The 24,907-nt window shown below is 44.3% G+C and overlaps 1 protein-coding gene across 1 annotated transcript in view; it reads right to left on the reverse strand.

The window, feature by feature from the left end:
• Positions 1–24,907, reverse strand: part of LOC121009528 (cytochrome P450 2H2-like) — a 93,040-nt gene that overhangs the window by 47,350 nt on the left and 20,783 nt on the right. Inside the window, exons 2-3 of the mRNA XM_040442727.1 lie at positions 3,533–3,698; positions 1,411–1,560 (exon numbers count right to left, since the gene is read on the reverse strand). Of these exons, the coding sequence (XP_040298661.1) occupies positions 1,411–1,560; positions 3,533–3,698 (316 nt within the window). The remainder of the gene's footprint in view (positions 1–1,410; positions 1,561–3,532; positions 3,699–24,907) is intronic.

Consider the following 24,907-nt stretch of genomic DNA (forward strand, 5'->3'; position numbering starts at 1 on the left):
TGAACTGTGGGCTGGAGCCACCCGGCCACATTTACTAATCTTTGCTCAGGGGGGCCCTCATAAATATAGACCCACATGGTGTGGACTGGTCATTTTTACTAAGGAATATAGTTTAAACGTTTATGTGCAAAAGAGAAAATAAGAAGTCAGCTCCAATCAGATATCTGCACATAGACCAAGACTCTGGGTCTATGCAGATATCTGATTGGAGCTGACTTAGTGACTTCTTTTTTTCTCTCTTTATCTCTTTATTATGGCTTCGGGGGGAAGGGGGGGCGGGGGCAGGGGTGACACCATTTTCTACCGCACCGGGTGACAACCCGTATTAATCGCATTGCGATTACAACTTAGTCAAATTTGTGACACTGCAGCTTCAGAATGAACCTAAGATGGATGCTGTCCTTGCTATTTGATAGGAGGTGGGAGGGACTGGGAGGGAGGGTCTGCTGCTGATTGGCTGGAATGTGTCTGCTGACTGTGAGGCACAGGGTCAAAGTTTGCTCAATGATGACGTATAGGGGGCGGACCGAACATCGGATATGTTCGCCCGCCGCGGTGAACGCGAACAAGCTATGTTCGCCGGGAACTATTTGCCGGCGAATAGTTCGGGACATCTCTAATGGCTACCTATTCCTCCTTCACCGCTGCTTCCACCTACACCGCCACGTCAACCTACACCGCCCCATCCACCCATCCACCGCCTCCTCAACCTCCTACTCCTAGATCCAGATTGTTATTTTTTATTTTTCTGTATTTTCTGTTATTTTAAGTCATTTCCCTATCCAGCCATGCTCTTAAGCACATTTTGATGCCTTTTGCAGCTCTTTAGCCCTTTCCAAGACTATTTTAGAGCCATTTTAGTGCCCAAAAGTTTGGGTCCCCATTGACTTCAATGGAATTCAGGTTCGGGGTCAAGTTCGGGTCAAGTTCGGGTCCTGAACCTGAACTTTTTTTTCAAGTTCGGCCGAACTCGTCAAATTCGAACATCCAGGTGTCCGCTCAACTCTAGTCTTCTGGTTTTCCTGATGAGGAGAGATTTTCCTCGTCTTTGTCATTTATTTGGCAAAAGATTCAGGGTAATCTGAAGAGGATGAGTGAGAGATATAAGCGTGTGGCGGATTAGAGACGTGTGCCTGGTCCGGACCTGAATGTGGGTGATCTGGCTCATTCTGTCTCTATCTACGCCACAAAGCTGACAAGTGAAATATAGCAGATAGGAAGTGTTAGCTGTAGTAGTCAGTGTGAAAAAAACAACCATGAGTATAGAACACATATCCCCTTGGTTTGCAGCTATTATATACCCAACTACTGTATTATTAACATCAACAACATCTACCAAGATAAGACGAAGCCTTTGAGAATACATAATAATAATACTAATAATAATGTTTTTTTCTCTTTAGTTCTCACCATTGCTCTTTCTGAATTCTTCAGTAAGGAACTGGGCCTCTTCTTGAATTCTCTGTTCAATGCTTCTTTTACCCATCCCAAAGTTTCTTAAGGTCATCAGAGAGAAGCGGCGTAGCTGTTTCCAGCGCTCTCCATTACTGCTCACTACTCCTGAAACAATATGTAGAATGACTGGTAAGAATACTCTTGACAATTGGGGAAGCTGTAAGGTAGCAAAAATTTGGATTTTCCATCATGTATAAACATTTCTACTATACAGAGAATGAATGAAGAGGAGGTCATATTGATCTCTCTATTACAATCTCTGGCCCCTAATTAAACAGTAGAGATCAGCTTGGTTGTATTTTTCAATAGTTCCCATATATTTGAATGGAACTCCATTGAATCTGTACTTGGATATAGTGAAAATTGGGGGTTCAGGTAGGAGGTACAGTAGGACTGCCACCTGACATTCATTTATGCTGTTTAATGGTCATAGCATGACCATGTAAGATGGAAAAACTCCTCTTTAATCCTGAAGTGGAGAGGATAGAAAAAAGTTGCTTCAAAAAGAAGAATTATTATGAAGTGCTATTGTCTATGAAATCCTGCACTTCACCGATGGGCCTCGTGGACTTTTCTTCGAGTACTGATGGACTGATTTTTCTCTCTTCCTTTTCTGCTATGTGGCGATTGGGAATTTCACAAGAAAAACAATGGTGTGCTTGGTTTTTACGTAACTTTATTCTTTCATGAGTTATTTACAAGTTTCTGACCACTTATAAAATGTGTTCAATGTGCTGCCCATTGTGTTGGATTGTCAATGCAACCCTCTTCTCCCACTCTTCACACACTGATAGCAACACCGCAGGAGAAATGCTAGCACAGGCTTACAGTATCCGTAGTTTCAGGTGCTGCACATCTCGTATCTTCACAGCATAGACAATTGCCTTCAGATGACCCCAAAGATAAAAGTCTAAGGGGGTCAGATCGGGAGACCTTGGGGGCCATTTAACTGGCCCACGACGACCAATCCACTTTCCAGGAAACTGTTCATCTAGGAATGCTCGGACCTGACACCCATAATGTGGTGGTGCACCATCTTGCTGGAAAAACTCAGGGAACGTGCCAGCTTCAGTGCATAAAGAGGGAAACACATCATCATGGAGCAATTTCGCATATCCAGTGGCCTTGAGGTTTCCATTGATGAAGAATGGCCCCATTATCTTTGTACCCCATATACCACACCATACCATAATTTTTTTTGTTCCAACAGTCTTGGAGGGATCTATCCAATGTGGGTTAGTGTCAGACCAATAGCAGTGGTTTTGTTTGTTAGCTTCACCATTCACATAAAAGTTTGCCTCATCACTGAACAAAATCTTCTGCGTAAACTAAGGGTCCTGTTCCAATTTTTGTTTTGCCCATTCTGCAAATTCAGTGCGCCGATCTGGGTCATCCTCGTTGAGATGCTGCAGTAGCTGGAGTTTGTAAGGGTGCCATTTGTGAGTAGCTAATATCCGTCGAAGGGATGTTCGACTAATGCCACTCTCCAGTGACATGCGGCGAGTGCTACGCTGTGGGCTCTTGCTGAATGAAGCTAGGACAGCCACTGATGTTTCTTCATTAGAGACAGATTTCATGCGTCCACATTTTGGCAAATCCAACACTGAACCAGTTTCACGAAACTTAGCAAGCAGTTTGCTAACTGTAGCATGAGAGATGAGTGATCTCGTAGGGTGTCTTGCATTGAAATCTGCTGCAATGACCCGGTTACTGCGTTCACCAGACATCAACACAATTTCTATCCGCTCCTCACGTGTTAACCTCGGCGACATGTCAATGGCTGTAAACAAAGAGAAACTTGTAAATAACTCATGAAAAAATAAAGTTACTTTAAAACCAAGCACACCATTGTTTTTCGTGTGAATTTCCCAATAAGTTTGATTTGTCACATGACCCTCTTCCTATTGAAAAAACAAAAGTTGGATTCAAAATGGCCAAATTCAAAATGGCCACCATGGTCACCACCCATCTTGAAAAGTTTTCCCCCCTCACATATACTAATGTGCCACAAACAAGTCACCATAGTTTATAAAGTACCTGTAAATTATAATAGTAAAAATTCAATCTTCGTTCTTACCATGGCCTCCAGAACTTATCCTGTGCAGAAGTGGCATATGTCCCCTGGCACCAAAGTCCTCTGGATTCTCAATGAGAGCTTCCTTCACTGCATCACAGCTGCCCAATACCACGACAGGATCCATGCCTATGTGGATAGTGTATACCGGTCCATACTTTTCACTAAGCTGGAAGGGAGGTAAGCAAAACAGTTTGACTCAATTTTGTTATTATATTCTACTATGAACTAACAGTCCAACATAGAACAATTATATCATAAGCATCATGGTCATACTGTATACATTAACTAAGATTAAAGTGATGGGAATAGCAGAAGAAAATAGTAAGCTTTTGTAAAACAGGCTGTGCTACCATTAAATGTTAATTAATAAAATTTAGCATGAAAACTGAATTAGTTTTGTAATTTACTTTCTGTTCAAATCTGTTTCAGTTGTGAGATATTCTCATTTATTATAATGGCGCCTCCATTTGTTTAATCTGTATAGTTATATGCACATCCACCTAATAAGGTTGTCACACATTCCCAGTTTCGTCTTTAAATTGCCACCAGCCATATCTACTGTTAGAAGCTGTAACAGTTACAGGGAGGGGATTGCAGCAGAAAGGAGATATCCTCTGAGCTGTGATAGGGAAAGAGTTGCTGTAGAAATGATATATCTCATGAGCTGTGATGGGGAGAAGTCTACAGCAGAAAAGACATGCTCCCTGAGAAAGGACACATCCCTTCAGCTGTAGCAGAAAAGACATCCCCCTGAGCTGCAGTACGAAAGACATGCCCCTGAAGAGAATCTAGAGGAGCAATTGGAACAATGAATGGGGAGATCTCTGAATCCATGTGAAGTACCGAGCTGGTTCTAGCATTGTTAGAACAAAATTGTCATGTCCTATATGATGTCTGATTAAAAAATTTTTCATTAATCATGTGTTAATCCCTTTAACTTGTTTGTTCCTTATCCTGTAGATTTACTTAAAAAAAGAAAACAGTTCATGATAAAGAGTTTTTAGAATTTATTTAAAAAGCTTTACTCGGGACCAGCTACTGGTGTAGATTAGAGATGACCAAAACGAAGTTGACAAAGTGGAATTCATTCCGAATTTCAGGAAAAATTTGATTCGCACAGAAGCCGAATTTCCTCACGCTTCGTGGTAACGAATCGCATGGCTGCTGCACATGTTAGGACAGGTAGCAAAGAACTCTGGGAACGAGGGATCACATCCAAGAGATGGAACACATTCATTCTTGGACAATTTCCTTTATAATCTGAATATGACTTGTCCCAAAAACAATGAGTTAAAACAGACATTACTGGACTAAAATCCACTACAGAGTTTTGACTGAGGCGGGATAGATTATAAAAATCCGGGGAGAAAAAAGGTGGATCACCACTGATGAAGAAGTCAATCAAAGACTTCGAAACGCGTTTGGTGTAGGACAGTTAAAAATCCACTTATCAGCACAGATATTTGCTATCTTGGAAGCACTTCCATTATCTAAATACCTCGGTCCTTTCCGGCCAGCCAAAATCAAAGAGTCCGCGCAGTAAGCCAACATCTGCAGCGCTGAACATTTGCAGCGCTGAACACGTAGGACGCCGAACAGAAAGAACTCTCCTTACCTGGCAACGCCACACATATGAGACGCCGAACAGAGAGGAATTTCTCCCACACAGCAACGGGCACAAGAGCTCCATTTGCCGCTACTGACCGATCAGGAGAAAAGATTCCAGCTGTCATCCAGAAAGGTAATGGCGGCCAGTACGCCTAACATCGGTGGGACGCCACCTGGCACTGGTTCGCTACATTTATCTTTGGAGTGATACCTACCACATTGTACCGAATGCGCATTTGCCAACCAGCATTTCAGTGATAGATAATCACTCAGAACCTGGTACTCTTTATTTGTCCATCACTGGCTGAATATGTGACGGCACATTAAATTGTACATTGAAGCTGAATCATTCAGCCAAAACACTGGCAATTCATTCAAGTCTGAAACCCTCTTAGACCTGAAACATTCTGTGTCTAAAACCTGGGGCACACATGCAATACACCTTGCCTCTTGGTGATTACTAGATTACTTACTTACTATCGGCACAGCAGTGGCACACGTCAACTATATATTGGGCTGATTTGCACCATCCATACAATTACCTGGATGCTTTAATCTACCCTCATGTGTCCATCTCATGTATTATTGACTTGATACCAACCAGGATTTACGCTTTTAGACTGTACCATCTGGAACTTGGACATCATTTATGATTGGTGGCATGCACTTTTTGGGACAGAACTGTAGTATTTGATTAATCGTTTCACAATTTCTTCCATTTTTTATTGCGAGAACCTTTTATGTGATATACACTGCTCAAAAAAATAAAGGGAACACAAAAATAACACATCCTAGATCTGAATTAATTAAATATTCTTCTGAAATACTTTGTTCTTTACATAGTTGAATGTGCTGACAACAAAATCACACAAAAATAAAAAAATGGAAATCAAATTTTTCAACCCATGGAGGTCTGGATTTGGAGTCACACTCCAAATTAAAGTGGAAAAACACACTACAGGCTGATCCAACTTTGATGTAATGTCCTTAAAACAAGTAAAAATGAGGCTCTGTAGTGTGTGTGGCCTCCACGTGCCTGTATGACCTCCCTACAACGCCTGTGCATGCTCCTGATGAGGTGGCGGACGTTCTCCTGAGGGATCTCCTCCCAGACCTGGACTAAAGAATCTGCCAACTCCTGGACAGTCTGTGGTGCAACGTGACGTTGGTGGATAGAGCGAGACATGATGTCCCAGATGTGTTCAATTGGATTCAGGTCTGGGGAACGGGCGGGCCAGTCCATAGCATCAATGCCTTCGTCTTGCAGGAACTGCTGACACACTCCAGCCACATGAGGTCTAGCATTGTCTTGCATTAGAGGGAACCCAGGGCCAACCGCACCAGCATATGGTCTCACAAGGGGTCTGAGGATCTCATCTCGGTACCTAATGGCAGTCAGGCTACCTCTGGCGAGCACATGGAGGGCTGTGCGGCCCTCCAAAGAAATGCCACCCCACACCATTACTGACCCCATGCCAAACCGGTCATTCTGGAGGATGTTGCAGGCAGCAGAACGTTCTCCACGGCGTCTCCAGACTCTGTCACGTCTGTCACATGTGCTCAGTGTGAACTTGCTTTCATCTGTGAAGAGCACAGGGCGCCAGTGGCGAATTTGCCAATCTTGGTGTTCTCTGGCAAATGCCAAACGTCCTGCACGGTGTTGGGCTATAAGCACAACCCCCACCTGTGGACGTCGGGCCCTCATATCACCCTCATGGAGTCCGTTTCTGACCATTTGAGCAGACACATGCACATTTGTGGCCTGCTGGAAGTCATTTTTTCAGGGCTCTGGCAGTGCTCCTCCTGTTCCTCCTTGCACAAAGGCGGAGGTAGCGGTCCTGCTGCTGGGTTGTTGCCATCCTACGGCCTCCTTCACGTCTCCTGATGTACTGGCTTGTCTCCTGGTAGCGCCTCCATGCTCTGGACACTACACTGACAGACACAGCAAACCTTCTTGCCACAGCTCGCATTGATGTGCCATCCTGGATAAGCTGCACTACCTGAGCCACTTGTGTGAGTTGTAGACTCCGTCTCATGCTACCACTAGAGTGAAAGCACCGCCAGCATTTAAAAGGGACCAAAACATCAGCCAGGAAGCATAGGAACTGAGAAGTGGTCTGTGGTTACCACCTGCAGAACCACTCCTTTATTGGGGGGGTCTTGCTAATTGCCTATAATTTCCACCTGTTGTCTATCCCATTTGCACAACAGCATGTGAAATTGATTGTCACTCAGTGTTGCTTCCTAAGTGGACAGTTTGATTTCACAGAAGTGTGATTGACTTGGAGTTACATTGTGTTGTTTAAGTGTTCCCTTTATTTTTTTGAGCAGTGTATTTTTTAGGTGAGATTTTTACGGTACTATTTTATTGGCGTGACATTCCTTTTATTTATCTATAAAAAAATATCTGCTATTTCCATATATAGAGTGCCAGTCTACACCTCTGTTTTTAGATCACCCACAATGCCATGCATGCAGCCAATCAGCAGCCAGCCAACCCCTGTAATGTCACAGCCCTATAAATAGCCTCAGCCATCTTGGATTCAGTGATTTTCCAGTGTACTTAGTGCAGGGAGAGATGTGACAGGCGCTAGGGACAGTGCTAGGAAATACTTTATTGTGCTGAAAAAATGATTTTGAAGTTTAGGGAAAGATTATTCATAGTGTAGGGAAAGGATAGGGAGGCATCATCTATACTATAAAAGGTGAACAGTGTCCAATAGGGGAGAGTACAGCCTGGGTAATAGGAGCGATTCTATGACACCTTGCTGCACTAACTGGGGATCCAAATTGCACTAAATGATAGCTCAGTAATTCCATCAAACCTTGCTTGTTATTGGTGTGCAAGTGCTGTGCAATACAGCTATGGGGTGTATTAAAAGGAAATATACATACAGTCAGGTCCATAAATATTGGGACATCGACACAATTCTAACATTTTTGGCTCTATACACCACAACAATGGATTAGAAATGAAACGAACAAGATGTGCTTTAACTGCAGACTGTCAGCTTTAATTTGAGGGTATTTAAATCCAAATCAGGTGAACGGTGTAGGAATTGTAACAGTTTGCATATGTGCCTCCCCCTTGTTAAGGGACCTAAAGTAATGGGACAATTGGCTTCTCAGCTGTTCCGTGGCCAGGTGTGTGTTTTTCCCTCATTATCCCAATTACAATGAGCAGATAAAAGGTACAGAGTTCATTTCAAGTGTGCTATTTGCATTTGGAATCTGTTGCTGTCAACTCTCAAGATGAGATCCAAACAGCTGTCACTATCAGTGAAGAGTGAATACAAAGGGTTCACCACAAGATGTAAACCATTGGTGAGCCTCAAAAACAGGAAGGCCAGATTAGAGTTTGCCCAAAAAAGACTTCACAGTTCTGGAACAACATCCTATAGACAGATGAGACCGAGATCAACTTGTACCAGAGTGATGGGGAGAGAAGAGGATGGAGAAGGAAAGGAACTGCTCATGATCCTAAGCATACCACCTCATCAGTGAAGCATGGTGGTGGCAGTGTCATGGCGTGGGCATGTATGGCTGCCAATGGAACTGTCTCTCTTGTATTTATTGATGATGTAACTGCTGACAAAAGCAGCAGGATGAATTCTGAAGTGTTTCGGGCAATATTATTTGCTCATATTCAGCCAAATGCTTCATAACTCATTGGACAGCGCTTCACAGTGCAGATGGACAATGACCCAAAGCATACTGCAAAAGCAACCAAAGAGTTTTTTAAGGGAAAGAAATGGAATGTTATGCAATGGCCAAGTCAATCACCTGACCTGAATCCGATTGAGCAAGCATTTCACTTGCTGAAGACAAAACTGAAGGGAAAATGCCCCAAGAACAAGCAGGAATGCAGTAGAGGCCTGGCAGAGCATCACCAGGGATGAAACCCAGCGTCTGGTGATGTCTATGCGTTCCAGACTTCAGGCTGTAATTGACTGCAAAGGATTTGCAACCAAGTATTAAAAAGTGAAAGTTTGATTTATGCTTATTTTTATGTCCCATTACTTTTGGTCCCTTAACAAGTGGGAGGCACATATGCAAACGGTTGTAATTCCTACACCGTTCACCTGATTTGGATGTAAATACCCTCAAATTAAAGCTGACAGTCTGCAGTTGAAGCACATCTTGTTCATTTCAAATCCATTGTGGTGGTGAATAGAGTCAAAAATGTTAGAATTGTGTCGATGTCCCAATATTTATGGACCTGACTGTACATCCTACTAGCTGTTCTGAGTAGGGTTAAGCGAACCCGAACTGTAAAGTCCGGGTTCGTACCAAACTTTAGGATTTTTGGACCCCGGAACCGAACTCCAAAATTTCAGTAAAAGTTCAGGTTTGGGTTTGGTGTTCGGCGATTTCCTGGCGCTTTTTGAAAGGCTGCAGAGCAGTCAATCAACAAGCGTTTAACTGTGTGACCTTAGAAGTCATCACAGCCATGCCTACTAATGGCATGGCTGTGATTTGCCAGAGCAGCATGTGACCCAGCCTCTATATAAGCTGGAGTCACGTAGCGCTGCACGTCACTCTGCTGTGCTTAGTGTAGGGATAGGATGCTGCTGCTGTGAGGGAGAGAATAGGACAGAATCTGTTATCAGAACTCCAATTAAACTGAGCGATCTACATAGATTTAGTTGTGTGGGTGCAGTGCACAATCTTTTTACCCTGCCCTGAGCCCAGTGACAGAGAAAATAACTTTTAACCATCTGTTAGTTAGGTGGGCGGCGGCGGCCATTTTATGCAAGCTCATTGCACCAGCACTGCATCTGTGCTTTTGTGACATTCAATCCAAGCTTGAAATATGAAATAATAATCTGGTTTTAAAAAAACATCCTTTTTTGGGCAATATCCTACATCTGGTGCCTTTGCAGCATTAGTCAGTGTGCAATTTAAGCTAGAAATACAGCTATAATTTTCTGAATTTTTAAAAACACAGTTTTAGGGCAAAATACACAATTTTACAGCCCTTGCTGCATCTACCACATGTAAAATTCAAGCGTTATATACTGCTGTCATATTATGTTATTAAAAAAACACCCACTTTGGGCAAAAAAAATAATAATTTTGCAGCCCTTGCTGCATCTGTGATTGTTAAAAACAAGCTTGAAATACTTCAATAATTTTCTGGCTTTGAAAAAACACCCATTTTTGTCAATACCCTCCATCGGGGGCCTCTGCCACATTAGTCGGTGTGCAATTTAAGGTAGAAATACAGCTATAATTTTCAGGGTTTTAAAAAACACCCTTTTTGTGCAAAATACACCATTTTACAGCCCTTGCTACATCTGCACGTGTGAAATTCAAGCGTTATATACAGCTGTCATATTCTGTTATTTAAAAAAAAACACTCATTTTCGGCAAAAAACTTAATTTTGCAGCCCTTGCTGCATCTGTGATTGTTAAAAACAAGTTTGAAATACTTCAATAATTTTCTGGCTTTGAAAAAACACCCATTTTTTGCAATGACCTTCATTTTGGGCCTCTGCCACATTAGTCAGTGTGCAATTTAAGCTAGAAATATAGCTATAATTTTATGGATTTAAAAAACACCCTTTTTGGGCAAAATACACAATTTTACAGCCCTTGCTGCATCTGCATGTGTGAAATTCAAGTGTTATATACTGCTGTCATATTCTGTTAGTAAAAAAAACACCCTTTTTGGGCAAAATACTTAATATTGCAGTTCTTGCTGAATCTGTCATTGTGAGATACACCCTTTACATACTGTTGTTCTATTCTGCTATAAAAAAATAAAAATAAACATTTTAGGCAAAAAACTCAATTTTGAAGCCTTTGCTGCATATGTCATTGTGAGATACCCCAGTTAGATACTGTGGTTCTATTCTGCTATTAGAAAAACACCCATTTAGGGCAAGATCCTAAATTTGAGAAATATGAGGAGAGCGTCAAATAAGGGTCACGGTGATGGTGGAGATCCTGTTGCAGGCAGAGGACGTGGTCGATCTGTGCCAGCTACATGCACAAGTGAAACACCTTCCTCAGGTGCGAGTAGGCGACAGAACCTGCAGCGGTATTTGGTTGGGCCTAATGCGGCTCTACGAATGGTGAGGCCAGAACAAGTACAGGCGATAGTAGATTAGGTTGCTGACAGTGCCTCCAGTTCCTTCACATTGTCTACCGCCCAGTCTCCTGCTGAAAGATCAGAGTTGGCACCTGCAGCCGATGTCCATCAGTCTTTCACCCCACCCCCTTGCAAATCAGCCAAGCAGTCTGAGCCCCAAGTCATGCAGCAGTCTCTTCTGCTTTTTGATGACTCTGTTAGCAGGGTTTCCCAGGGCAATCCTTCTAGCCCTGCCCCAGAAGTGGAAGAGATTGAGTGCACCGATTCCCAACCACGTATGTTTCAAGATGAGTACATGGGAGGCCCATCTCAGCACGTCTCGGATGATGACGAAACACAGGTACCAACTGCTGGGGCTTTTGAAAGTGTGTAGACCGACAAGGAGGGCAGGGGTAAAGACTTTGTGGAAGATGATGTGGAGGACGATGAGGTCCTCAACCCCACATGGAATCAAGGTCATGCGAGTGACCTGTGTAGTTTGGAGGAAGAGGCGGTGGTTGCACAGAGCTACCAGCACAGCAGAAGAGGGAGCAGGGTGCAAAAAGCGGAGCGGCAGTTCCCTAGACAGTACACCTGCTGCTGCCCACTGCAGCAAGGGACCGAGCACACCAAAGTCAGCTCCAAGGAGTTCCCTGGCATGGCAGCTCTTCAGACAACGTGCTGACAACAAGATACGAGTGGATTGCACGCTGTGCAATATGAGCCTGAAGCGAGGCATAAATGTTCTCAACCTGAGTACAACCTGCATGACCAGGCATCTAAGTGCAAAGCACGAGCTGCAATGGAGTAGACACCTCAAAAACCAAGAAAGGTCTCTGGCTCCTCCTGCTTCCTCTTCTGCTGCAGTCTCGGCCTCTTCATCCGCCTCTGGAGTGACAGTGCCACCTGCCACCCCGCAAACAGAGGATCTGCCAGCAACACCACCATCTGGGTCACCAAGCATCTCACAATGTCCTACGGAAGAGTTCAGCTCTCCGTCTCCCAAACATTGGAGCGGAAGAGGAAATATCCCCCTACCCACCCGCGATCCCTGGCCTGAATGCCAGCATTTCTAAATTACTGGCCTTTGAAATGCTGTCATTCCGTCTGGTGGAGACGGAGAGTTTTTTAAGCTTTATGGTGGTGGCTGTCCCACAGTATGTCATGCCCAGCCGCCACTATTTTTCCAGGAGAGCCATCCCCTGCAATACCAAGTGGGGGACAAAATCAGGTGTGCACTGCGCAACGCCATCTGTGGAAAGGTGCACCTCACTACGGATACGTGGACCAGTAAGCACGGTCAGGGACGTTATATCTTCATAAGAGCACACTGGGTAAATGCAGTGGCGGCTGGGCCTGAGGCGGATAGCAGTTTGGCGCATATCCTTCCACCACCGAGGATTGCAGGGCGCTTCAGTTTGCCTCCTGTTGCTACCTCCTCCTACTCCGCTTCCTCAATCTCTACCGTCTCCTCATCCGGTCAGCGTAACACCTTCACCACCAACTTCAGCTCAGCCAGGGGTAAACGACAGCAGGCAGTTTAAAAACTTATCTGTTTGGGGGACAAAACCTACACAGCACAGGACCTATGGACGGGCCTTGAACAACAGACTGATTAGTGGTTGGTGCCAGTGAGAATCAAGCCCGGCCTGGTGGTGTGCGATAATGTGTGAAATCTCGTAGCAGCTCTTGGACTAGCCGGTTTGACGCACATCCCTTGTACACAATTTTCCAGCCAGGGCACAGTTCTGGAGGATGACGAGGTGGAGGGTGAGGAGGAGGAGGAGATGAAGGAGGCGAAACCTTGTTCACAGCAGGGTGGCACCCAGACCAGCTCATGGCCATCACTGGTGCGTGGCTGGGGGTATATAGAGGACACAGACGATACACCTCCCACAGAGGACAGCTTTTCATTGCCTCTGGGCAGCCTGGCACACATGAGCGATTACATGCTGCAGTGTTTCTGCAACAACCGCCGAATTGCCCACATTCTAACTTGTGCTGATTACTGGGTGGCTACGCTGCTGGATCCCCGTTACAAGGACAATGTTGTGCCCTTAATTTTCGTCACTGGAGCGTGATCGTAATATGCGCGAGTACAAGCGAACGCTGGTACACGCGCTGCTGGTGGCATTCCTACCTGACACCGGGGGCACAGTGGAAGCTCAAGGTAAAGGCAGAGGAGGAGGAAGAGGACGTCAATGCAGCTGGGGCACGGCCAGCACCTCAGAAGGCAGGGTTAGCATGGCCGAAATGTGGAAAAGCTGATTTGGAACGTCTTAGCAGGAGGCAGCATTTCACCAACATGGTGGAGCAGTATGTGTGCACACGTCTACACGTACTGAATGATGGGTCTGCCCCCTTTAACTTCTGGGTCTCCAAATTGGGCACGTGGCCTGAGCTTGCCCTTTATGCCTTGGAGGTGCTGGCCTGCCCTGCAGCCAGTGTATTATCAGAACGTGTGTTTAGCACGACAGGGGCGTTATCACAGACATTCGCAGCCGCCTGTCCACAGCCAATGTGGACAAGCTCACATTCATTATAATGAACCAGGCATGGATCCCACAGGACTTGTCCGTACCTTGTGCAGAATAGACATGTATACCGTCCTTAACCAGCCATTGTTATACTGCAGCGCAATTTCTCATTGTTGTATTTTGGATATTTCACACTCTTTTGGAGTGTACCCTAATAATAAAAAAAATGTAAACCAAAAACCAGTGTTGGCTACCTTGTCCTCCTCCACCGCTGCTTCCACCTACACCGCTACGTCCACCGCCTCCTCAAACTCCTACTCCATATGGACTTCCACCTTATAAATCAAGTTATTTATTTTTTTTGTACATATTTTATTTTATTTTCATTTCGCTAATTAATCTGTTATATTTTAGGGTGAAATTCAGCAATTTTTGGGTGTGATATACCACTGATATACCTAGTAGACAGGTTAAAAAAAAATTACTAATTTGTCTGTTACATTTTTGGGTGAAATTCACAAATCTTTGGGTGTGATATACCACTGCTATACATAGTAGACAGGTAACAAAAATTCACTAATTTGTCTGTTATATTTTCGGGTGACATTCACAGATTTTTGGGTGTGATATACCATTGCTATACCTAGTAGACAGGTAAAAAAAATCACAAATTTGTCTGTTACATTTTCGGGTGAAATTCACAAATCTTTGGGTGTGATATACCACTGCTATACATAGTAGACAGGTAACAAAAATTCACTAATTTGTCTGTTATATTTTCGGGTGACATTCACAGATTTTTGGGTGTGATATACCATTGCTATACCTAGTAGACAGGTAAAAAAAATCACTAATTTGTCTGTTACATTTTCAGCTGAAATTAACCAATTTTTGGCTTTGAAATAACCCTACTCTACCTAGTTGACAACTTTTTCTGTTACATTCTTGGGTTGACATTTTACAATTTTTGATGTGAATAAACCCCTGCTCTGCATAGGTGACAGGGACCGAAATTTTAAAAAATAATCTATTCCATTGGTGGGTGACATTTACCCATTTCTGGCGATGAAAAACCCCTACTCTGCATAGGTGACAGGGACTTAAATTTCTAAAATTCGTCTTTCCTTCGATTTTTCTGCTTTAATAACTTTTCCCATATTTCCGCTCAATCAAAATTAAATTTCATCCATTTATCTGCATAGGTGACAGGAACATATATTTCAAAAAATCGTCTGTTACATTGTCAGGTGACATTTTACCAATTTTGCCGGATAGGTGATAGGGAATTAAATTTCAGAAATTCTTTAATTGATGCACGCCACCTCCTTTCATTCAATGCTTAAACCTTAACAAGTTGTCCCACATTTGCGCTTCAATAGTTTGTCCCACATTTCCACTCTATCATATTTAATTTGAAACAATTAACCTCCCTTGCATGTGGGTTCTCTTTCTCACGCTCCCTCTCCGGCGTAGAACCCTGATTCGCGATAACCGTGATCAACATGGTAGGCTCAGAAAAGAACATCGAAAGTTGATAGAGAAGATATCCAAATGGATGGTGGACATCACAGGGACGTATGATCAGGCAGAAGTTGACCACTCTGTCACTAGGCCACTTTGTGGACTTCTCATGCCGTTCCCACCCTCCCCACTCCATGACTGGGCCACTATTTTGATTTTTTGGCCTGGGTGACATCACCATTTATTTGACCCTTCTGATCTGTCAGAAGGAAGGAAAAAGGAGATGCACAAGGGATTCTGTCTATGTATTAGCTGTAAGGCCTGCATGACATGGTCCCTATTTTGCATCAGAATTGGCTTATGATTTGATAGCCAAAAGCCAGGGATGGTTCTAGGTGAAATGGGGCCCTGAGGCAAAAAACAATAAGGGCCCCCCCACATGACACTTGCTGACTTTAACGCCCCCCCATCACTACAGAATTACAGCACCCCATACCTCTTACATCCAGTGTCGTCTCCTTTGATGTAAATGTTCTCTGTCCTCGTCTTCTCCTTTCAGACCTTCAGACCAGACCACCATTTTGTTGCCATTTTCTGTCTGTGCAGTTTAACAAAAAAAAAAAATCTTAGTTTACTACTTTTCCGTCATCCTCCCATCTTCTGGACAAATCATTCTACTACCCCCACTACTGTGCCACTGTGCTCCCCAATACTATACTGAAGAAACAGATAACACTAGTACCACACAAAGCCCCCAATATAAAATACCCCTTTTTTGTGGCCATAGTGCCCCATAATAATGTTCCAGTATCAAGTGCCTCTCTTCCCCCCTATGTGCCAGTAACAAGTGTCTCTCCATGCGCCCCATGTGCCAGTAACAAGTGGCAAACCCCCCCCATGTGCCAGTAACAAGTGCCAAACCCCCCCATGTGCCAGTATCAAGGGCCAACCCCTCCATGTGCCAGTATCAAGTTCCAAACCCCCCCCCATATGCCAGTATCAAGTGCCAAACCCCCCCATGTGCCAGTATCAAGTTCCAAACCCCCCCATATGCCAGTATCAAGTGCCAAACCCCCCCATGTGCCAGTATCAAGTGCCAAACCCCCCTATGTGCCAGTATCAAGTGCCAAACCCCCCCATGTGCCAGTATCAAGTGCCAACCCCCCCATGTGCCAGTATCAAGTGCCAAACCCCCCCATGTGCCAGTATCAAGTGCCAAACCCCCCATGTGCCAGTATCAAGTGGCAAACCCCCCTTGTGCCAATATCAAGTGCCAACCCCCCACCCCGATGTGCCAGTATCAAGTGCCTCCCGCTCTCCCCATGTGGCAGTAACCAATAGTCCGGTATAAGAAAAAATAAAATAAAAAAAACACTTATACTTACCTCCATCACACAGCGATGCGATGCAGGCCTCTTCCGGCCTGTGTCCCGAGCTGTACAGCTCAGGCGGCGCAATGACGTCATCACGCCGCCTGCACCGGCCTCTCCAGCACCGTCTCGCCCTAAATACACCAACATGCCCTCAAATTCTTGCAGTGGTAATCAGACCGGTCAACCGAAAGGATTCTTCAAGTGCGGTTCTAAACGCTGTATGTGCTGTCTTAGCATCTCCGACCATGTGGATACAGTCACTATTTCCAACATGGGCGAAAGTATCCCACTCAAATATAATTTGAATTGTGGCTCCAGATATGTAATCTACATGCTAGAATGTGCATGTAGCCTACCGTATATAGGTCGCACTACTCAAACCTTGAGAGAAAGACTCAATCAACATTGGTCAAACATTCAACGGGAATACTTAAAATATGGAGTTTCCAAACATTTTTCGGAAGTCCATGGGGGCAATATCACGGGCCTAAAATTGACCCCCATAGACTCAGTCCCACAATCTTATTCACAGCTCTGTAAGAGAGAGATGTATTGGATCTTTAGGTTCAATACTTTGGTTCCATTTGGTCTCAATGAGTCCTTGAAATATTGTCATTATTGAAGATATCCGCTCCCATTGAGAAACAAATGGAACCCAACATTGAATACACAGTATAAGATTTGCCCCAATAAAATCCATGACACAGAATCCACATTTATTAGTATGTGGGGCACTACTACAACGAGGAAGGACAACCCAGTGATCCCCAGAAAAATATTATTGACACTAACAGAATGGGGGCCGCAAATAAAACACTCTTTTTGCCCTGTCCTTTGAGTTATGGATTAGGATTGTGCCTATTCTCCATAGAATGATACAAATAAAAATAGAATGATAAAGGTTAAAATAGTAATAAAAATCTTCTTTTTACATCCATTTATGGCTCCCCTTGGGGAACAGGGGGGTATCTAAGGTACTAGACATAAATTCTCTCCACTACAAGCTCCGCAACAATGGAGTGCGGGGACGGCAGGAGTTTGATATTTCAATCCTGTACAACGAAGTATCCACTGTACATAACTGCTAGAATATAGCATATAAAATATATCTTTCCCTTCCCCCCTCCCCCTTTTCCCCTATCAATACCTATGGATGGGAGATAGGATATAATAAGGAAACCAGCTTGGCCTTACCGATACAAATATAATTCCATTCATATAATATAATTTTATTCATTTATTTATTTATGTATTAAATGGATATGTAGTGACCAATTATTAAGAGACATTTAGTCCCACCTTTTTACCTTGTTGATTATTTATTTATTTAGTTATTAAGCATAATGTGCATAGTTACTAATTGAATTTAGCTATCTATTTATTAATTATGACATTCATAGTTATTCATTGAATTGAGATATTTATTGTCCATGTGTCTGTAGGTACCTACTCATATTTTGAAATAATTTTTAATGAACATGCGTTTATATTTATATTTATGTATTGATCCACTTATAGATTAAATTTATATGTATTTTCATCTAGGGATCTACTCATTTTTATGTATTTTTTTATATAGTTAATTTGGTTTTTAGATCTATACTTTTACAAATATCGTTTTATGCGAAATTGCATGTTACCACTTGCTATTTATTGTAAACTGTTCTCTGGGAAGAGGGGCATTTGTAAATAACGCTCATGTTCTCATAATATAACATAATTATGCCTCTGCTGCACTTTATGGCTGTAAATATATCTCCAGCACCAACGACCGAAAGTCTTACTAGTGCCAATGCGTTCCATGGGTGAAATGCATATCTGGCCTCTGATATCACACCGGAAATCCATTGCAGTGGGTGATTCTTACTACCCATTTCTTCAATATGCGTTCCACGACTGGAACACATCCTCAACTTCCGGCAGAAAATCTTCAGCGTGCGCTCCACGGGTGAAATGCATCTCCAACTTCCGGTGGAGAACCGGAAGTGAATACACCGGTCCGACATGACCATTTGAAATATGCCCATGGTGGGAACAAAACCCTTTGTTTCTGGCGTAAAGCCTGTATACTAAATTCATAAAGGTCCACCGATAGACACCAGAGTTCATAGGGACTGTTTTTAATAGCAACCAAGCTATGTTCAATTTTGGACACTTCCGGTTCCGGGTTCCTGGTTCGGAAGGCGGGTGCATCAGGTGAAGGAAATCATTGCCTGTTTGTTATTTATCTATATACAGTCAGGTCCATAAATATTGGGACATGTACACAATTCTAACATTTTTGGCTCTATACACCACCACAATGGATTTGAAATAAAACGAACAAGATGTGCTTTACCTGCAGACTGTCAGCTTTAAGTTGAGGGTATTTACATCCAAATCAGGTGAACTGTGCAGGAATTACAACAGTTTGCATATGTGCCTCCCACTTGTTAAGGGATCAAAACTAATGGGACAATTGGCTTCTCAGCTGTTCCATGGCCAGGTGTGTGTTATTCCCTCATTATCCCAATTACAATGAGCAGATAAAAGGTCCAGAGATCATTTCCAGTCTGCTATTTACATTTGGAATCTGTTGCTGTCAACTCTCAAGATGAGATCCAAAGAGCTGTCACTATCAGTGAAGCAAGCCATCATTAGGCTGAAAAAACACAACAAACCCATCAGAGAGAGAGAAAAAACATTAGGCGCGGCCAAAACAACTGTTTGGAACATTCTTAAAAAGAAGGAACGCAGCGGTGAGCTCAGCAACACCAAAAGACCCGGAAGACCACAGAAAACAACTGTGGTGGATGACCGAAGAATTCTTTCCCTGGTGAAGAACACCCTTCACAACAGTTGGCCAGATCAAGAACACTCTCCAGGAGGTAGGTGTATGTGTGTCGAAGTCAACAATCAAGAGAAGACTTCACCAGAGTGAATACAGAGGGTTCACCACAAGATGGAAACCATTGGTGAGCCTCAAAAACAGGAAGGCCAGATTAGAGTTTGCCAAACGACATCTAAAAAAGCCTTCACAGTTCTGGAATAACATCCTATGGACAGATGAGACCAAGATCAACTTGTACCAGAGTGATGGGAAGAGAAGAGTATAGAGAAGGAAAGGAACTGCTCATGATCCTATGCATACCACCTCATCAGTGAAGCATGGTGGTGGTAGTGTCATGGCATGGGCATGTATGGCTGCCAATGGAACTGGTTCTCTTGTATTTATTGATGATGTGACTGCTGACAAAAGCAGCAGGATGAATTCTGAAGTGTTTCGGGCAATATTATCTGCTCATATTTAGCCAAATGCTTCAGAACTCATTGGACGGCGCTTCACAGTGCAGATGGACAATGACCCAAAGCATACTGCAAAAGCAACCAAAGAGTTTTTTAAGGGAAAGAAGTGGAATGTTATGCAATGGCCAAGTCAATCACCGGACCAGAATCCGATTGAGCATGCATTTCACTTGCTGAAGACAAAACTGTAGGGAAAATGCCCCAAGAACAAGCAGGAACTGAAGACAGTTGCAGTAGAGGCCTGGCAGAGCATCACCAGGGATGAAACCCAGCGTCTGGTGATGTCTATGCGTTCCAGACTTCAGGCTGTAATTGACTGCAAAGGATTTGCAACCAAGTATCAAAAAGTGAAAGTTTGATTTATGATTATTATTCTGTCCCATTACTTTTGGTCCCTTAACAAGTGGGAGGCACATATGCAAACTGCTGTAATTCCTGCACCGTTCACTTGATTTGGATGTAAATACCCTCCAATTAAAGCTGACAGTCTGCAGGTAAAGCACATCTTGTCTGTTTCATTTCAAATCCATTGTGGTGGTGTATAGAGCCAAAAATGGTAGAATTGTGTCAATGTCCCAATATTTATGGACCTGACTGTATATTGCTGATTCATTGTAACATGTAATGTTCCTGAGGAAGGGGTTGCTGTCAATACCCCGAAACGCGTCAAGCCTATCTATATACATATTAAAGTCTTACCGCATTATATGAGCAGTCCAGCGGTTCCATCCTTATCTGAGAACACGAGGAGACTACCATAGTACAGGCGATCTCGGCGAGGGGTAGTCCCTTTGCGTCAAGTGTCTTAAGGTTATCTTGCGCCAAACCCCCCCAGTGACGTGAGTAGTGCACAAGATTGTTATGATTATTTCTCCAATGCACGAGATATCTTGTCCAAATTTCTATTGGTTGAAGGACCGCACATCGGTCGACAGATCGCAAGTGTAAGACACCAAGAGAAAATGCACCAAACAAATAAGCTACTGACTATACTGGGAAGTCATAAATGCAGGTATTAAAAAGCTGAGACTTTCGCCAATATGTTCCGGTCAGGAAAATATCGGAGCCCTTCATGCACCACGTCACGGTCACTCAGCATGGCAAAGGGTTCCTACCACTACTCTGACTATGGTGTGAACACGGTCTGAGGGTGATGGAATCCAGCTCACAGCAAAGCTTCCACACAACTGCCCAGCAAGGATACTGGTGCAATGTGAACAAGACCATACTGTGAGCCACACCCATATCAGACCCTGTGAAGGAGGTATAACAGGTGCAAAAGAGTGTTAGAATGCCAGGTAAAGGCACACACACTACAAATCAAACACAACAGAAACACCAAAAAAATAGTGGCAATTTTGGAGGAGCTGCTCAGCCCCTGACACGGTGGCGTGTCTAGATTGGGGGAGCAGCCCAGCCGCATGTGGACCGCAATTATCGACTATCCCCAGCAAAATATGCATACAATGGAGGACGTCGGCGCGGTCCACATGCACCACAAGGACAAGCTACAGGGAATGTAGCAAAGCATCATATGAGACACCAAGAGAAAAAGTGCACCAAACAAATAAGCTACTGACTATACTGGGAAGTCATAAATGCAGGTATTAAAAAGCTGAGACTTTCGCCAATATGTTCCGGTCAGGAAAATATCGGAGCCCTTCATGCACCACGTCACGGTCACTCAGCATGGCAAAGGGTTCCTACCACTACTCTGACTATGGTGTGAACACGGTCTGAGGGTGATGGAATCCAGCTCACAGCAAAGCTTCCACACAACTGCCCAGCAAGGATACTGGTGCAATGTGAACAAGACCATACTGTGAGCCACACCCATATCAGACCCTGTGAAGGAGGTATAACAGGTGCAAAAGAGTGTTAGAATGCCAGGTAAAGGCACACACACTACAAATCAAACACAACAGAAACACCAAAAAAATAGTGGCAATTTTGGAGGAGCTGCTCAGCCCCTGACACGGTGGCGTGTCTAGATTGGGGGAGCAGCCCAGCCGCATGTGGACCGCAATTATCGACTATCCCCAGCAAAATATGCATACAATGGAGGACGTCGGCGCGGTCCACATGCACCACAAGGACAAGCTACAGGGAATGTAGCAAAGCATCATATGAGACACCAAGAGAAAATGCACCAAACAAATAAGCTACTGACTATACTGGGAAGTCATAAATGCAGGTATTAAAAAGCTGAGACTTTCGCCAATATGTTCCGGTCAGGAAAATATCGGAGCCCTTCATGCACCACGTCACGGTCACTCAGCATGGCAAAGGGTTCCTACCACTACTCTGACTATGGTGTGAACACGGTCTGAGGGTGATGGAATCCAGCTCACAGCAAAGCTTCCACACAACTGCCCAGCAAGGATACTGGTGCAATGTGAACAAGACCATACTGTGAGCCACACCCATATCAGACCCTGTGAAGGAGGTATAACAGGTGCAAAAGAGTGTTAGAATGCCAGGTAAAGGCACACACACTACAAATCAAACACAACAGAAACACCAAAAAAATAGTGGCAATTTTGGAGGAGCTGCTCAGCCCCTGACACGGTGGCGTGTCTAGATTGGGGGAGCAGCCCAGCCGCATGTGGACCGCAATTATCGACTATCCCCAGCAAAATATGCATACAATGGAGGACGTCGGCGCGGTCCACATGCACCACAAGGACAAGCTACAGGGAATGTAGCAAAGCATCATATGAGACACCAAGAGAAAATGCACCAAACAAATAAGCTACTGACTATACTGGGAAGTCATAAATGCAGGTATTAAAAAGCTGAGACTTTCGCCAATATGTTCCGGTCAGGAAAATATCGGAGCCCTTCATGCACCACGTCACGGTCACTCAGCATGGCAAAGGGTTCCTACCACTACTCTGACTATGGTGTGAACACGGTCTGAGGGTGATGGAATCCAGCTCACAGCAAAGCTTCCACACAACTGCCCAGCAAGGATACTGGTGCAATGTGAACAAGACCATACTGTGAGCCACACCCATATCAGACCCTGTGAAGGAGGTATAACAGGTGCAAAAGAGTGTTAGAATGCCAGGTAAAGGCACACACACTACAAATCAAACACAACAGAAACACCAAAAAAATAGTGGCAATTTTGGAGGAGCTGCTCAGCCCCTGACACGGTGGCGTGTCTAGATTGGGGGAGCAGCCCAGCCGCATGTGGACCGCAATTATCGACTATCCCCAGCAAAATATGCATACAATGGAGGACGTCGGCGCGGTCCACATGCACCACAAGGACAAGCTACAGGGAATGTAGCAAAGCATCATATGAGACACCAAGAGAAAATGCACCAAACAAATAAGCTACTGACTATACTGGGAAGTCATAAATGCAGGTATTAAAAAGCTGAGACTTTCGCCAATATGTTCCGGTCAGGAAAATATCGGAGCCCTTCATGCACCACGTCACGGTCACTCAGCATGGCAAAGGGTTCCTACCACTACTCTGACTATGGTGTGAACACGGTCTGAGGGTGATGGAATCCATCTCACAGCAAAGCTTCCACACAACTGCCCAGCAAGGATACTGGTGCAATGTGAACAAGACCATACTGTGAGCCACACCCATATCAGACCCTGTGAAGGAGGTATAACAGGTGCAAAAGAGTGTTAGAATGCCAGGTAAAGGCACACACACTACAAATCAAACACAACAGAAACACCAAAAAAATAGTGGCAATTTTGGAGGAGCTGCTCAGCCCCTGACACGGTGGCGTGTCTAGATTGGGGGAGCAGCCCAGCCGCATGTGGACCGCAATTATCGACTATCCCCAGCAAAATATGCATACAATGGAGGACGTCGGCGCGGTCCACATGCACCACAAGGACAAGCTACAGGGAATGTAGCAAAGCATCATATGAGACACCAAGAGAAAATGCACCAAACAAATAAGCTACTGACTATACTGGGAAGTCATAAATGCAGGTATTAAAAAGCTGAGACTTTCGCCAATATGTTCCGGTCAGGAAAATATCGGAGCCCTTCATGCACCACGTCACGGTCACTCAGCATGGCAAAGGGTTCCTACCACTACTCTGACTATGGTGTGAACACGGTCTGAGGGTGATGGAATCCAGCTCACAGCAAAGCTTCCACACAACTGCCCAGCAAGGATACTGGTGCAATGTGAACAAGACCATACTGTGAGCCACACCCATATCAGACCCTGTGAAGGAGGTATAACAGGTGCAAAAGAGTGTTAGAATGCCAGGTAAAGGCACACACACTACAAATCAAACACAACAGAAACACCAAAAAAATAGTGGCAATTTTGGAGGAGCTGCTCAGCCCCTGACACGGTGGCGTGTCTAGATTGGGGGAGCAGCCCAGCCGCATGTGGACCGCAATTATCGACTATCCCCAGCAAAATATGCATACAATGGAGGACGTCGGCGCGGTCCACATGCACCACAAGGACAAGCTACAGGGAATGTAGCAAAGCATCATATGAGACACCGTGTGGACCGCGCATGTGGACCGCGCCGACGTCCTCCATTGTATGCATATTTTGCTGGGGATAGTCGATAATTGCGGTCCACATGCGGCTGGGCTGCTCCCCCAATCTAGACACGCCACCGTGTCAGGGGCTGAGCAGCTCCTCCAAAATTGCCACTATTTTTTTGGTGTTTCTGTTGTGTTTGATTTGTAGTGTGTGTGCCTTTACCTGGCATTCTAACACTCTTTTGCACCTGTTATACCTCCTTCACAGGGTCTGATATGGGTGTGGCTCACAGTATGGTCTTGTTCACATTGCACCAGTATCCTTGCTGGGCAGTTGTGTGGAAGCTTTGCTGTGAGCTGGATTCCATCACCCTCAGACCGTGTTCACACCATAGTCAGAGTAGTGGTAGGAACCCTTTGCCATGCTGAGTGACCGTGACGTGGTGCATGAAGGGCTCCGATATTTTCCTGACCGGAACATATTGGCGAAAGTCTCAGCTTTTTAATACCTGCATTTATGACTTCCCAGTATAGTCAGTAGCTTATTTGTTTGGTGCATTTTCTCTTGGTGTCTCATATGATGCTTTGCTACATTCCCTGTAGCTTGTCCTTGTGGTG

This window comes from Bufo bufo, chromosome 8, assembly GCF_905171765.1.
Source record: "Bufo bufo chromosome 8, aBufBuf1.1, whole genome shotgun sequence".
Classification (NCBI taxonomy): domain Eukaryota; kingdom Metazoa; phylum Chordata; class Amphibia; order Anura; family Bufonidae; genus Bufo; species Bufo bufo.